This window comes from Paroedura picta, chromosome 10 (genome assembly GCF_049243985.1).
Source record: "Paroedura picta isolate Pp20150507F chromosome 10, Ppicta_v3.0, whole genome shotgun sequence".
Lineage (NCBI taxonomy): Eukaryota > Metazoa > Chordata > Lepidosauria > Squamata > Gekkonidae > Paroedura > Paroedura picta.
In genome coordinates this window covers 49,746,080-49,759,131 of record NC_135378.1, presented here as the reverse complement: position 1 = coordinate 49,759,131, position 13,052 = coordinate 49,746,080, and the positions used below count along the sequence as shown (strand labels likewise).

The window sequence follows — 13,052 nt, the reverse complement described above, 5'->3', positions numbered from 1 at the left end:
GCACAGAGTGGTAAGGCAGCGACATGCTATCTGAAGCTCTGACCATGAGGCTGGGAGTTCGATTCCAGCAGCCGGCTCAAGGTTGACTCAGCCTTCCATCTTTCCGAGGTCGGTAAAATGAGGACCCAGCTTGCTGGGGGGTAAACGGTAATGACTGGGGAAGGCACTGGCAAACCACCCCATATGGAGTCTGCCATGAAAACGGTAGAGGGCGTCACCCCAAGGGTCAGACATGACTCGGTGCTTGCACAGGGGAAACCTTTACCCTACTAACCACATTTTGTTGAACCATTCCTGTCTGGTGAATCCAAATGGGATGGAAACGAAAGTTCCAGCCAACATGATATATTTAAAATATAGATTCCTTTGGTCTAAGGACAGGGGCGGAGGGGAAGGGTATAAGTAAGTGTTCTGGTCATGTGGATCAAAAATGGCAAAAAACAAAGACAAAGATAAACTACTGTGTAAAGTTTATATACAAGAATATAAGGTTTATCTGGAAATATTTACAAGATTTGTTTAAAGTAATATTTTACAACTCTTTCAGAATAACCACTAGTTATATTACAGTTAGGCTGAAAAAAAGTTAACTTTGTGAAGGCAAAAGCACCAGAAAAACACAAAACCTCCCCTGAAATGTACTTTCAGTCAGTTTAAAATTCTTGTTATTGACTAATTTGTATAAAATACTGTGGTAAAAAACTGTTAATATACCTTTATTGGTAAAGTTTCTTCATAAGTAGCACATGCAACAGTGGATTTTTCTATAGTATAACGCAAATAGATGGCACATCATTCCAAACAAGAGAAAATTAGGCCTACCGTTCAAGGCCAAATTAAGCCGTAATTGCCACACTTCAACAGAAACCTGAAACCCAGCTGAAATTAATAGACTGACGCATGCTCAGCTCTGCATGGGATTATGACCAATAAGTGGTCAAGAGTCCAAGTTTCAACTCTCTTTTCCACAGCCCTGATTTGATGTGGAAAAATCACCACGAAGCAACTTTTCCCATCATTTCCACTCAGCAATCCTTCAACTAATCCCTCTGCCAGTGATGATATTGTGGAGGTACTATTTTCCCAAAACAACAGGGCCTTGTGGTAACTTCACACCTTATTCTCAACACACTCATTCTTAATATAACCTATACAGAAATGTAGCGATATAGAATGTATTGTGTGACAGCTGGAAACAGAAAACCAAAACGACAGATTTTTCTAAAGTTTCAAGTCACGTTCTGAACCAATGCAAAGAACTAGCTCTAAGCAAGATGTTTTAATACTTCACAAAAATAGTCATTAGTTTTTTTTTATAGTTTTACTATATGTACAAAACTGACCTCCCTTTCCTTTTTTTAAAAAAATGGGTCTTCCTCTCCCATGCCTGCTGTGCTTTGGGGCTGAGGGAAGAGGAAGGCGCAAGGGACTGAGGAGTGCTCTAGGGACTGAAGGCAGCAAGGCCAGAAGTGACTAGCACTGTAACTTGCGGATGCTGCGTGAGAATCTCTTGAATGCCCTCTGGCCTTTCTGCCACCGCTTGACTGAGGTGATCACCAGCTCTCCTGCCAGCCTCTGTCCCATCACTAAATAGGGTGCATTGATATCATTCATCTCATCACAGGTACACTGGAGGCCACCTTTGAGCCATAGCACAGTCTTTTTCAGATCCCTGTCTGCCACACCATTCAGCTTGTAGATGGTTTTGCTCTTTGTTTCCGGGGTGATCTTGGTGTCCCCATTGATGTAGGCGATCTCCTTCACTTTTATCTTCAAGGCTAATCAGGATAACAGGCAAGGGAGAGGGAGGAGTGGAGTGGGGTGAGAGAGGGAGAGGGAGAGGGAAAGAGAGAGAGGTTTTCCCATTAGTGCACATAAAGAGGACCTGGGGAGGGAAGTCTTCTATTGCCAATTAAACTGTCAGGGGCTGACAGGATGGACAGCAGGTGGCTCCATTTCTAAAGCCACAAAGGGCATGCAAGTCATTTCAGTTTGAATCAACCTTTGGGGAGGGGTGTTTTAAAAACAAAACAAAATCTTTTCTAAATGGATCTTTTTTTCCCTCCAACTTTCCTGTGATTTGCAAACACAGAAAAGCACCCATTTTGTGCATTCATTATGCATTAGAGTTTAACTTAGCATAATGCTTTCGCACTGAAGCTGCAATGGGAAAAGGAGAGGTTTACATTTTCACTGGAAATTTGATCTCTACAGTTGATGAAAATGTTGTAGGCTGAATTTACAGGGGCAGAGAGAGTCTTAGGCGAACCTGTAAGAAAGAATCAATGTCGCATGTGTATTGTGAACTAAAGAATCCACCAAAAAGGAGAATTTGTTTAACAGCTGCATTTGATTTGGGAAATCAACAAAGCGGACAACAAGCATAAGGCTCTTTAAGAAACTTGAAAAAACTCTTTACTCCTAAAGAAAACAACTTATCTGAACAGATCATGTTGGATGTGTCAGATGAAATCTTAGGCTAGTAACAGGCAACTGTGACCTGCTGTCAATCTGACACTGATTTACAACAAAACAATAAATTCCTTTAAAATTCCACTGCAAATGTTTTTATAGATATAAATCGATAATATTGTAGCACATGTTTACTATTATCTTTTTCTCTCTGCCTGCCAATGATTTTCTCACATTTAATCAGCTGTGCTCAAACAAGCCAGAGATAGTCAGGTTTTGCAACAATTTGCCAGCCAGCTCACATCTGTAATGCAATTCACAACCTGTTTAATTCTATGACTGTTTTGCAATCATTTCTGGAATCTCCAACTCTTCATGAGAAACTCTGAACAGCAGATTTTGTTTTAGGTTTAGCAGTGAGGGTTGTGGGATCTGGCATGAATGAACATTGAGAGCTGAGGAATGATAGATAAAACAGCACAGCCCTCACATCTTCTGAGTTTCCCAATCCTTCCCACCATGTCAACTCAGGCATTTGAGAGGAGAAATCCCTGCCTCACTTGGTTCCCAGCAGGATTCAGTGGCACAGTATTCTCTTCTTCCCCCAATGGGAAGGTGGGAACTGGAGAGGAGAAAAGCCATGCTGTCGGATCCACAGCAGGACAAGAGAGCTCAGGAGCCCCTTTTTTAGTCTCCCTCCCCCAGCTCTGCAGGAACAGACAAGGGGGAAACAGTATGGAGTCCAGCTCCACAGCCCAGGCTTGCATCGAGCTTTCTTTTGTAAGCTTCACTAACCCACACAGCAGCACACAAACATCTGTCAGAAAACTGGATGCAGAAGTCAAAATTTACACTGGCTGTTGTTTCAAACACTGGCAATGGAGAATGTAGTTTACAATTCTAGAAATCAATATATTTCTTGAAAGGAAAGAGCTCTGTAATGCTTTTTGTTCAAATCGTCTAACTTTTGTACCATAAATATACCTGTGGCATCCCAATTTCATTATTAAATACAGAAACTAGCATGTACAAAGACACTATAGAGACATACTGAAAAGGCTGCCTGGCCTACGTATGCTAGCTGGCTACCTTAGATTGGCCCACACATTTCTCTTGCTTCCAGCTGTCCTCTGCTCGGGTGTGTGTGCTCTTGCCCCTATGGATACAAGCGCTGTGGAACAGCTTGTCAAGGGAAGGGCACTCTGCCTTCTACCTTCTGTTTTTCAAAGGGCTTATAAGGAAGTGTTGTTGTAGGTGGGTGGGATTTGAACTCAGCAGCAAAGACACTGGGGGAAGTCTACACGGGCAGTTGTTTCTTTGACTGTACTGTGGATTTTATTTGAACTGTTTTAACAATATGTTTGCTAGCTGTTTTAAACTTTGGAGAAGTGGGTTAGATCCCCCCCCAAAAAATAAATAAGCAGCTGTTAGTAGCTCTACTGAATACCAGGAGTTGAAATCAGAGATACATAACTGAAAGACAGCGAAAACTGATTGTCTGCTCCAGATACTATGTTAACCATCTGCTTAGGGCACCTTATTTTCTTCCATAAAACAGTTCCAGTCAGTCCTCTGTGGCAAAGGAAGACAGGATACCTTCCAGTGGAAGAAAAACATATCCACTGTTCTCAGCCAGAGTGGGCTTGATCGCACTAAGAGATTTATGCCGCTATGGAGCAGGGAGATAGGAAGCATCTCCTTTGAACCGTTTCTGAAGCATACAGACCCCACCACCTCTCATAAAAGCAGGCACTTTACTATGAACAAGGGAGTGGCTGTCATGTTAGTTCCAAAAAAGAGGGCATTATGCATCTAGAAAGCCAACACAGCGAAGCCAAATAACCACACTAATTTTTTTATCCTAGTAAAGTGGGATTGTGTTCCTGTTGAACAGTTTCTCAGCTAGGATATTAATCATTTGATTTGAAGAAAAGTTAGCTAACAACAGATATTTCAACAAGACTGCAAAACCTGCCCTTTTAAATCATAGAAACATGCTTCCACTTACCAAAGTCATTTTTGCAAAGGTTTTCCACAATCTCATTGTCATCCTCATTCTTGCTTTTGCAGGCATCACACACTTTGGGTGCTAGAAATGCAAATATTTAAAACAGAGCCCATATTCAAAAGAGAACAGTAGATGGCGTTTGGAAGCAAAGTATGCTTCTTTCAGACATGGTCACCAAATTCTGCTCCCCCCTGCCCCGCCATATATTCTGCTACTTTTAACATTACTAATGCCCTTTTGAAAACTGTCTACATGAATTTTTATCGAACTATTTTTAAGGAAAGAGTGATGAAATATTTTTTAAAGTGGCAGAAATGAATGGCAATAAATACACATCAAAGTCTTTAGGTCAACCTGCAGGGCAGTTTAAAGATGATTTTGAATTTGGGATAGTTTGTTCTTAGTGGGGGGGGGGGCGGAAACACCTGAAATGAAAACTTCATAGCAATGTTTGGTGCATATCAAAGAAAAGAAATTTGATGGGATATTGAAAAAGAAGGTATGCGAATTCTCAGCACCAAGATTAAAATAGCTGCTACTCCCCTTCCTAACTCTCTTTGCATAAAGAGAAATCAATGCCTTGATAGGAAGAGAAGTAGAGAGGAGGGGAAGAGACAGGCTATACAATGCACAAGGTTTCCCTGTTTAGTTGGATCAGAATGACTACTCTCTTTTTTCCTGTCTGTTGTATTTAAAACTTGGAGAAATCTCACATCTTTCTCTTTTTCATGTAGCTAATTAAAGCCATCTTCCCATGTAGTAAACTAGTAAAGTTGCAGGCAATGTTTGTTTTCATTTAAAAATGACAATTCATGGATTTGACACATTTTGCATTTATCTAGCAACAAATTATTCTGGACCGCAAAGAACTGTTTCACTCCCCCTTATCAATGGAAGAAACAAGTTCTTGCTGGTCTTATGCCAGTCATTTTCATTAAAAAAAAACCCTTACAATAGTCAAAACTAGTTTAAATGGGAAATGAGCTACTCTAAAATTCAATGCTGCCATTCCACCAGAAAAGCAAATAGTTGTTGGAGAAAAAACGCTACAGTAGGTAATAAGTACCAAGAAATAGTCTTTAGGGGAAAGCTGTTGTGACTCAAGGCATCCTGCTTAGCTAGGTCTGACTTATTCTGCAACTCTAAACACATCTACTATGGAATCCAAGGGACGTATCCGAGTAAATTTGCATAGGACTGGGCTTTACATCTGCAAGCTTAAGTACATATCCTAGGAAATGACGAATGTTCCCATTGGACTTCGTTTTGAGCAACATATTTAGACCTGGGATGGACTGTTTGTCCAGCAGAGTTGCAATGTTCTGAACATGGGTGTGCCATGGTGTCATTCTCTAGAGCTGTGAGGGTTTGAAGTCACGGGAAATGTAGGTTCTGTACATATTTCAAGGAAAAGGCATCTACTATATGCTGCTATTCTGAAGGACGCTTCTCACTGGAAATCACCCCCAGTCTCAGGTAAGGGGCAGCCAGTCCTGACATCCTTCCAATGTACCATTAAGTTTGACAGGGTTTGTTTCTCCATGCATTTACTTAGGCTGCAATTCTTTGTACCCTTACCTGGGGAAAAGCACAATAAAAACACAAGGTTTAGGACTAAATGCACTTACTTTTGGCTGCAGATGCATGCGTCTCCTCTCCCCCCTACCCCCGACTCAGCGGGACTTACATCTGAGTCAACATCTAGAAGGCTCTGAGCTAGGCACAGGCCACCGCCATCCTATGCACAACCTCGCATAGTCTTCCAAAGGGCGCGGCAGAGTGCTTACCTTCCCTGGGCGTGGGCAGGATGTGGTCGGTGCTGGCCGGGGGGATGCACAGGTCATTGTCCTGGGGGAAGCGGCTGCAGTCCAGCATGTCGGGCCAGGGGAAGCCGAAGGCGGACATGACGGGCGCGCAGCTGTCCTTCACCTGCTCGCAGAGCGAGTGGCAGGGCTGGATGGTCTCGTCCAGGTCGTCGATGCAGACGGGCGCGAAGAGCGAGCAGAGGAACTTGCGCGTGTCCGGGTGGCACTGCTTCTGCACCAGCGGGATCCAGGCGCCCGCCTGCTCCAGCACTTCCTGCATGGTCTCGTGGCCCAGCAGGTTGGGCAGCCTCATGTTGGGGTACTCGATGCCCCGGCACAGGAGCAGGGAGGCGGGGATGGGCTTGCAGTTGGAGCGCTTGTAGGAGAACTCGGGCTGCCCGAAGAGGAAGAGCCCGCGCGTGGAGGCGAGGCATGGCGTGGCCAGCAGGAGCAGGCACAGCACGAGGTCGCGCCGGGGCATCTCGCAGCGCGGCGGGCGGGGAGGGGGCACTGCAGGCGGCGAGGGGCGGCACGGGCGGCGAGGGCGCGAGGCAGAAAGGCGCCGGCTACATGCAGCTGCCCCCCGAGCACGCCGGCCTCCCGCTCGCTCGCTCGGCGCCGACGGACACGCACACTGCCCACTCCGCGCTGCACACCAGCGGGCTCGAGCATTTTTTATGCAAATCGAGAGGGGGTTTGGGGCAGGCGGAGGGGCGGGGCCGGCCGAGCAGAAGGCGGCAAGGATTGGCCGCTTGGTGCTGGGGGCCGATTTCCCCGGGAGGCTGCCCTTTCTGGCAAGCGCGCTTCCAAGGCAGAAGGCGCGCCTGGCGAGAGCGCTTCCGAGAGCGCTTGCAGAACGGCCGCCTGGCCCTTTTCGCCGGGAAACCGCTTCAGTGGGCTGAGCGAAGCGTTGAGTCATTAGGGAGCTTGGCCCCCTATAGAGGGCCTTATCGGGCTTTGTGCGTGGGCAGGAAACGGACAGCTTTTCCAGTCAGTAAAACCCGGGGGGCACGAACACAACGCGCCAGGACGGCGAGACGGCACGCCCCCTCGGTGGCTGCACCCTCTTTGGCCACGCCCCCGCCAAGGAAGAAAGGGCTGGGGGAGAGGCTGCTGTGGAGCAATCGCCCCCTTTTCTGCTCTCTGCCTTGCGTGGGATCGGGCAAAGGACGAGGATCTGGTCTGGCAGGGCGCACGAGTCCCAGGTTCCGTCCAACGGATGTGCTAGAACGCTGCACAAGGATGCCTACCGAGGTGCCTTGATTTATTCAAGGCGTGAGCTTTGGAGTGCAGGCACGCTTCCCGAGAACAAGTGAAGATGCCTTGAGAGGCCCATTGGCTATAGTGGGATGCCAGTGGACTTGCATGATATAGTGAAAAGACCCCCCCCTCCCGATGGAATGATGTTCCGTGGTCTGGAACGGTTTGGGACGCCAACATATGAGAGAGAGAGAGAGAGAGAGAGAGAGAGTATGGAATGTGGGTCCTGAGACCAGAATGAACGTCTCCAGAGTGGGGACTGGAATCAGCGTTCTGGGTGTAACAGTTCCTATATCTTCAAGTGGGTAGCTGTGTGTGCAGAGCACACTTTGCCAGACTACAACGGGAGTTGCAAGACCCTGCTGTGGTCACTTCCTCCTCTCCAGGAAATTCCCTACATGTTGACCCAAAAGGGGGAAGTGGTCTCTATTTATGGGACATCTGTTGTGATTAGGGATGGGCACAGCCATAAAATTATGGTTTGGTCTGCTGTGTTCCTGAACTGAACCCCCAAACCAAAAGTCCAGTTTTGCTTCTCCCTGCTTAGAAGGGCCTAATACCCTACTTAGCTGTTACATATAATCCCCCCCCCCCCCAAATGGGACAAAAGGTCTGGGAAATGTTCAGGGGAGGCACCTCCCCCGAGCCTTGTGGGGCACTAATTGGCCAAAGTTGTAACAAATTTAGATCACGATACATTTGGTAGAATATTTATATTGGATCTTAATGAGGGCATGGAGAGGAAGAGCTGTGCAATTGAGATTGCATTATTTCCCCTAATGTGGATTAGTGCTGGCCTTCTCTTACAGTGCTTATGCAGTCTGCAGTGTTGGAGGTCTTCCACTCCTTCAATACCTAAAGGGCTTAAAGAAAGTACTATGAAATTTCATATTTCCAGTTCACATTTGCTATTTTCATGGACTGGAGCCATGAACTGCTGTATGTATATCCAATCATTCACACAAAAATGTTTGGAATTTCCATTTCAAACTGCATCTCTTCATGATATATGTTAGGGGAGTGAGGCTGACTGGCTTTAGGACATGAGTTGTTTGCATTGGAAGATCAGCTCAAGCAGCATTGGATGTAGCATTTGCATTAAATTCACAGAGTGTTGTGGCACTTTGGAGATATCATACGGATTGCCAGAGAGTTCTTTACTTCTCTCACCTAGGTTTGGGCTCTATCTTGTTAACTTAATTATGATCTCAACTCCTTGGTGACTATATTCAGATCCTTCCCTTGATACCCCTAGCCCTCAGTCCCCGGGATGTCCCAAGCTAGCCAATCCAGGCCAAGTCTATCAATTGCTCATCTGCCTAATAGACCGCTTTAGCCTAAGATGGAGCGTGTCATAGCATACCAGATCATGTAGCTTTGTGATAACTAGAATCCTAAGTTTAAATATTTCTGGATGATAACCAGGATCTTAAACAGAAACCCTTAACTGATCTTTAACCAGTAGAGTTCTTTCAGAGTGTGTGTGATGTGCATGTTCTGGCTGGCTTCTGATAGAGCTGGTCTATGGTGCTCTGTACCAGCCAGTGCTTCCAAGTTGACTTTAGGAATAGGCCTTTGTGGAGTGCATTATAACAGCCTAGCCTTGTGATAATTGTAGTGTGGATCCTTGATGTGTAAACGTTTGTTAATAAATACTATGTTTGTTAATTAAATTGATATATTTTGTATGAATTAGGGAAATGCAGTTTTGCAATTATTTTAATTGAACAGAGAAATTTTTCTTTTTGGTAATTTAATACCATCCCTTCCATTTATCATGTTTTGTTACTTTTGATGTGTGGAGAATTAATAGACATCCTTTTTTTTGCAGGGGAAACCACAGAGGTAAGCTTTTACACTGCGTTTGTATTCCAATTCATTGGGCTCAAATTGTGAACCTGATTCTCGGAGAAGAAAAAAGCAGATTTGATGGTGGATGCATGATGAAATTAGTCCGTCTGAAAGAAGATGTGTGAGACTTTTCATCCACCTTTTAATAACACATGCATTGCAGCATATCCAGTTCTGAAGAAAGACAGGTGTCTACTGGAGAAGAATCTTGGTGGATTATATCCCATTGTGGAACATCTTCCAGGAAGTGTTCACTGATATCGTCTCTGTCATCCTTTAAACCTTAAGCAAAGTCTGGTTTGGATTAAATTTGTTAATGGAGTGTGTGCGCGCATGGAGCATGGAATCCCAAACAAGGATGGATTAAAGTGAGGGGAAACACATCGTTCCCCCTCACTTTAATCCCATCTTTGTTTGGGATTTTTATAGATTTGTCTTTGTTATCATTATTGTAAGCTATTTTGCATGTTAGAAATTAATGTATGTGTATACACACACCCAAAGAGAAAGAAAATGTTCTTCAGGGTAGGTCAGTGGTTCTCAATCTGGGGATTGGGACTCCTTTGGGGGTCGAATGACCGTTTCATAGAGGTCGCAGCAGGGCAAACAGCTTGGCTGGAGGGGGCACCATGTACACAACAGTCTTGCAGGGTAGATCAAGATAGAGTGTTCATCTGTCTGGAGCAGCGGAAAAGAGCAAGATCGGCATAGTGAGACAATAGGTAAAACTGAACTGAGAATCCCCAAGGGAAAAATAATTTATATACAATAATAAATAATGGGTCTTCATGCCATTGGTCAGTTTGGGTTTAATTTCTGTGAAAGAACACTTGCATAATTTTATGGTTGGGGTCACCACAACATAAGGAGTTGTATTAAAGGGTCGCGGCATTAGGAAGGTTGAGAACCACTGGTGTAGGTCAGTGGTCCCCAACATTTTTATCACTAGGGACCGGTGAACACTTGACAATTTTACTGAGGCCCGGGGGGGGGGTAGTCTTTTGCTGAGGGACGTCGCCTCTGCCACCTGAGCCCCAGATCCCCTTGCTTTCCTGCCGGCACCCCTGACTTCCTGCCGCCCGCTGGGGGGTGCTGCCAGCAGCATCTACGCAGTGCCACTCCGAGGGGGAGCCCCAGCCATGGCAGTCACCGGGGAGCACCAAAAGTGAGCCGGCGGCAGAGTGGCAGGGCAGCCCCCGAGACAGCAGCCGGGGAGGAGGACGAGGAGGCGCCGCTGCCCAGAACCGACTGATCTACGGATCGGTACCGGTCTCCGGACCAGAGGTTGGGGACCACTGGTGTAGGTGATGATTCTTTCAGAGTTCTGTTTACATCCTAAAGATGTGATCCAGGAAGAGAGAAAAAACTGCTTGACTAACACCTCGTCCTATAGTGACAGATGCTCCTACAAGACACACATACAAGCCCAGCCTTTTAAATATTATATAAGAAAATGAATTGGTGATTTCCCCCTGCTTCGGTATGGGTTTAAGACTTAAGGCCAAAAAGGCCTTCCCAATTATATCTTTATTTTGAGATATTGGATAGCTTAAGTGGGTACCTCAATACTGACTTTGTATATTATTTTATATGCTAGAGCACTACAGCCATAATATGGCTCATTATTTCAAATCAATGTAATATTGGGTTTATGTATTCATCTATTAATTAATTATATTTGTGCATCGCCCTCCCCCAAGGCTCAGGGCGGTTCACATGGAATGTAAAGGAACGATACATTGAACTCAGTTTTTTGTATCAAATAGAAATAACAGCAATGGTGATGATAATAATAATTGAATAACAATTTTACAGAATAACAATCAAAGAGGTCCAACAAAACCGCACGTAGTGCCAGACTCAGACAATTCCTTCTGGATTCCATGTTTGCAATCCTTTTAAAAATATATAATGTAAATGTAACAAATTATAGCCTATTCCTTAAAATAAAATCTGGATTTCTCTTACTACTGCTGCTAATGTATTAGTCCAAACAAGACTGAAAATACAATACCCCCTCCTAATAGAGAGAGGGGGTCGCTTTTTGGCACAGTATAACAGAAATCAAGTAGCATTTAGGATGTGTTTTCTATTTTGCTATAGCAGACAAACATGGTTACCCTTTGGACATTATTATCATCATCATCATCATAAAAGGCTTTTGCTAGAGAGGAGACAGATATGTTTGTGAGAGGGAGGGAAAGCATTGCCCATTCTTTTATAATGTGTTGGTATACCAGCTGCATGTATCATACAGGAGGGCTAGCAGAGCACAAAACAACTTTTTGGTGAAATTGAAAGAGCAATATGGTTTGCAAAAACAGTAGAGCAATATTTGTCTTTGGCAGTTCATTCTTTACCAATTCAAGGCTGCATGAGCTTTCCTAAAAGAAGACCATAGCAGGAATGTTGATGCACTGTAAAAGCCACACAATGGACTATTCCCCAATTATATTGAGGCTTTTAATGGGGTTTTATTGGGAATAATTCTGTAACCCGCTAAAAGCCACTTATGGGAGTGGCGGGCTAGAAATTAAAGAATTATTAAAGGACAGACATAGACTCCATCCTATGATCAGTTTCTGCCAATAAAAGTGCTCTTCCATTGGTGGGGAGGAGCAACACATTTTAAATTCTGTGAAAACACATAATACATTTACTTGCATTTAGTACTACAACTTTCCTAAGTCATGACATTCTGCAGGCTTAGGTGGACTTCTGTTTTGTTTAGCTGCAATAGACAAACATGGGTATCCCACTGGAATTCTTTTGCTAAAGCATAAATTTGAAATATTCTCTGTAAGAAATAACCAAGTGCAAGGTTATCTGTACTCTTTTCTACCTCACCCCCACCCCCACCTGGTTTCTGTTTCATGCTCTCCCACAATTTAAGAGAGTTTAGGAAGATAAGTCCCTTGTTAAGGTACAGACCAAGATAAAGGTGAAGTTGGGGGCATTTGCCCTTTAACATATTTGCCTCTTTACAAAGATGTAAAGGAGGGTCTGAAATCAAATTACATGTTCTAGTAAAAGGATTTCACAATCTGTTGATCAAGATTGTGTCAGCTCTTTTCCTTTCATCCGAGAAATGATTTTCAGAATAGGATTACATTTTGCATGGAGCTCCCGTTTCACTTTTAAAAATGGGTGTTGTGTTTCAAGCCTTTCTTAAGGGATGTTCTACAAAGCATAGGAACAGTAATGACATATACCACCTGGGTTGGTATGCAAGACTGCTCTGGAAAGTACAATGAACTTGGCAAGAGGAACCATTATTATTGAGCTAAGAAATCTGTGTACAAAGATGGCACTGCATTTAACAGTGTATACATAATTTTAACAAGGTATATGAGTTTTTTAAATGTGTCTATAGGCTAAACCACATTGCATCCTATTTATTCTTAAAACAATCCTGTGAGAGGGGAAATGATTATTGCTTACAGGTAAGAAAATGTGATCAAGAGTGGTTCCAATCCAGGAAATAGTTCACCTGTTTCTTTATAAGATATAAGAACCACCTCTTCTTCTTCTAAAGTGTAAAAGAAAGCAAGCCATTAAAAATCAGCTATGTTACTATGCTTGCACATAGTCTTTCTTGTCAAAGTTGTAATGAATGCTAGAATAGGTACTTATGGAACACATCTTCTAGTGTGCTCAGTGAAACGGAAGTCCTTACGGACCGAGCACACTAGAAAACTGTTGGAGGTATGGGGCAG

General features: G+C 44.1%; 1 protein-coding gene across 1 annotated transcript; it reads right to left on the bottom strand.

The window, feature by feature from the left end:
• Window positions 1–453: 453 nt before the first annotated feature.
• Window positions 454–6,906, bottom strand: SFRP2 (secreted frizzled related protein 2). The gene is made up of 3 exons (XM_077300055.1): window positions 6,208–6,906; window positions 4,421–4,501; window positions 454–1,778 (listed from the first exon to the last, which is right to left on the bottom strand). Exons 1-3 carry the CDS (start codon window positions 6,704–6,706, stop codon window positions 1,474–1,476), a joined length of 885 nt encoding a protein of 294 aa, XP_077156170.1. The 5' UTR covers window positions 6,707–6,906; the 3' UTR covers window positions 454–1,473.
• Between the last annotated feature and the right edge of the window lie 6,146 nt (window positions 6,907–13,052).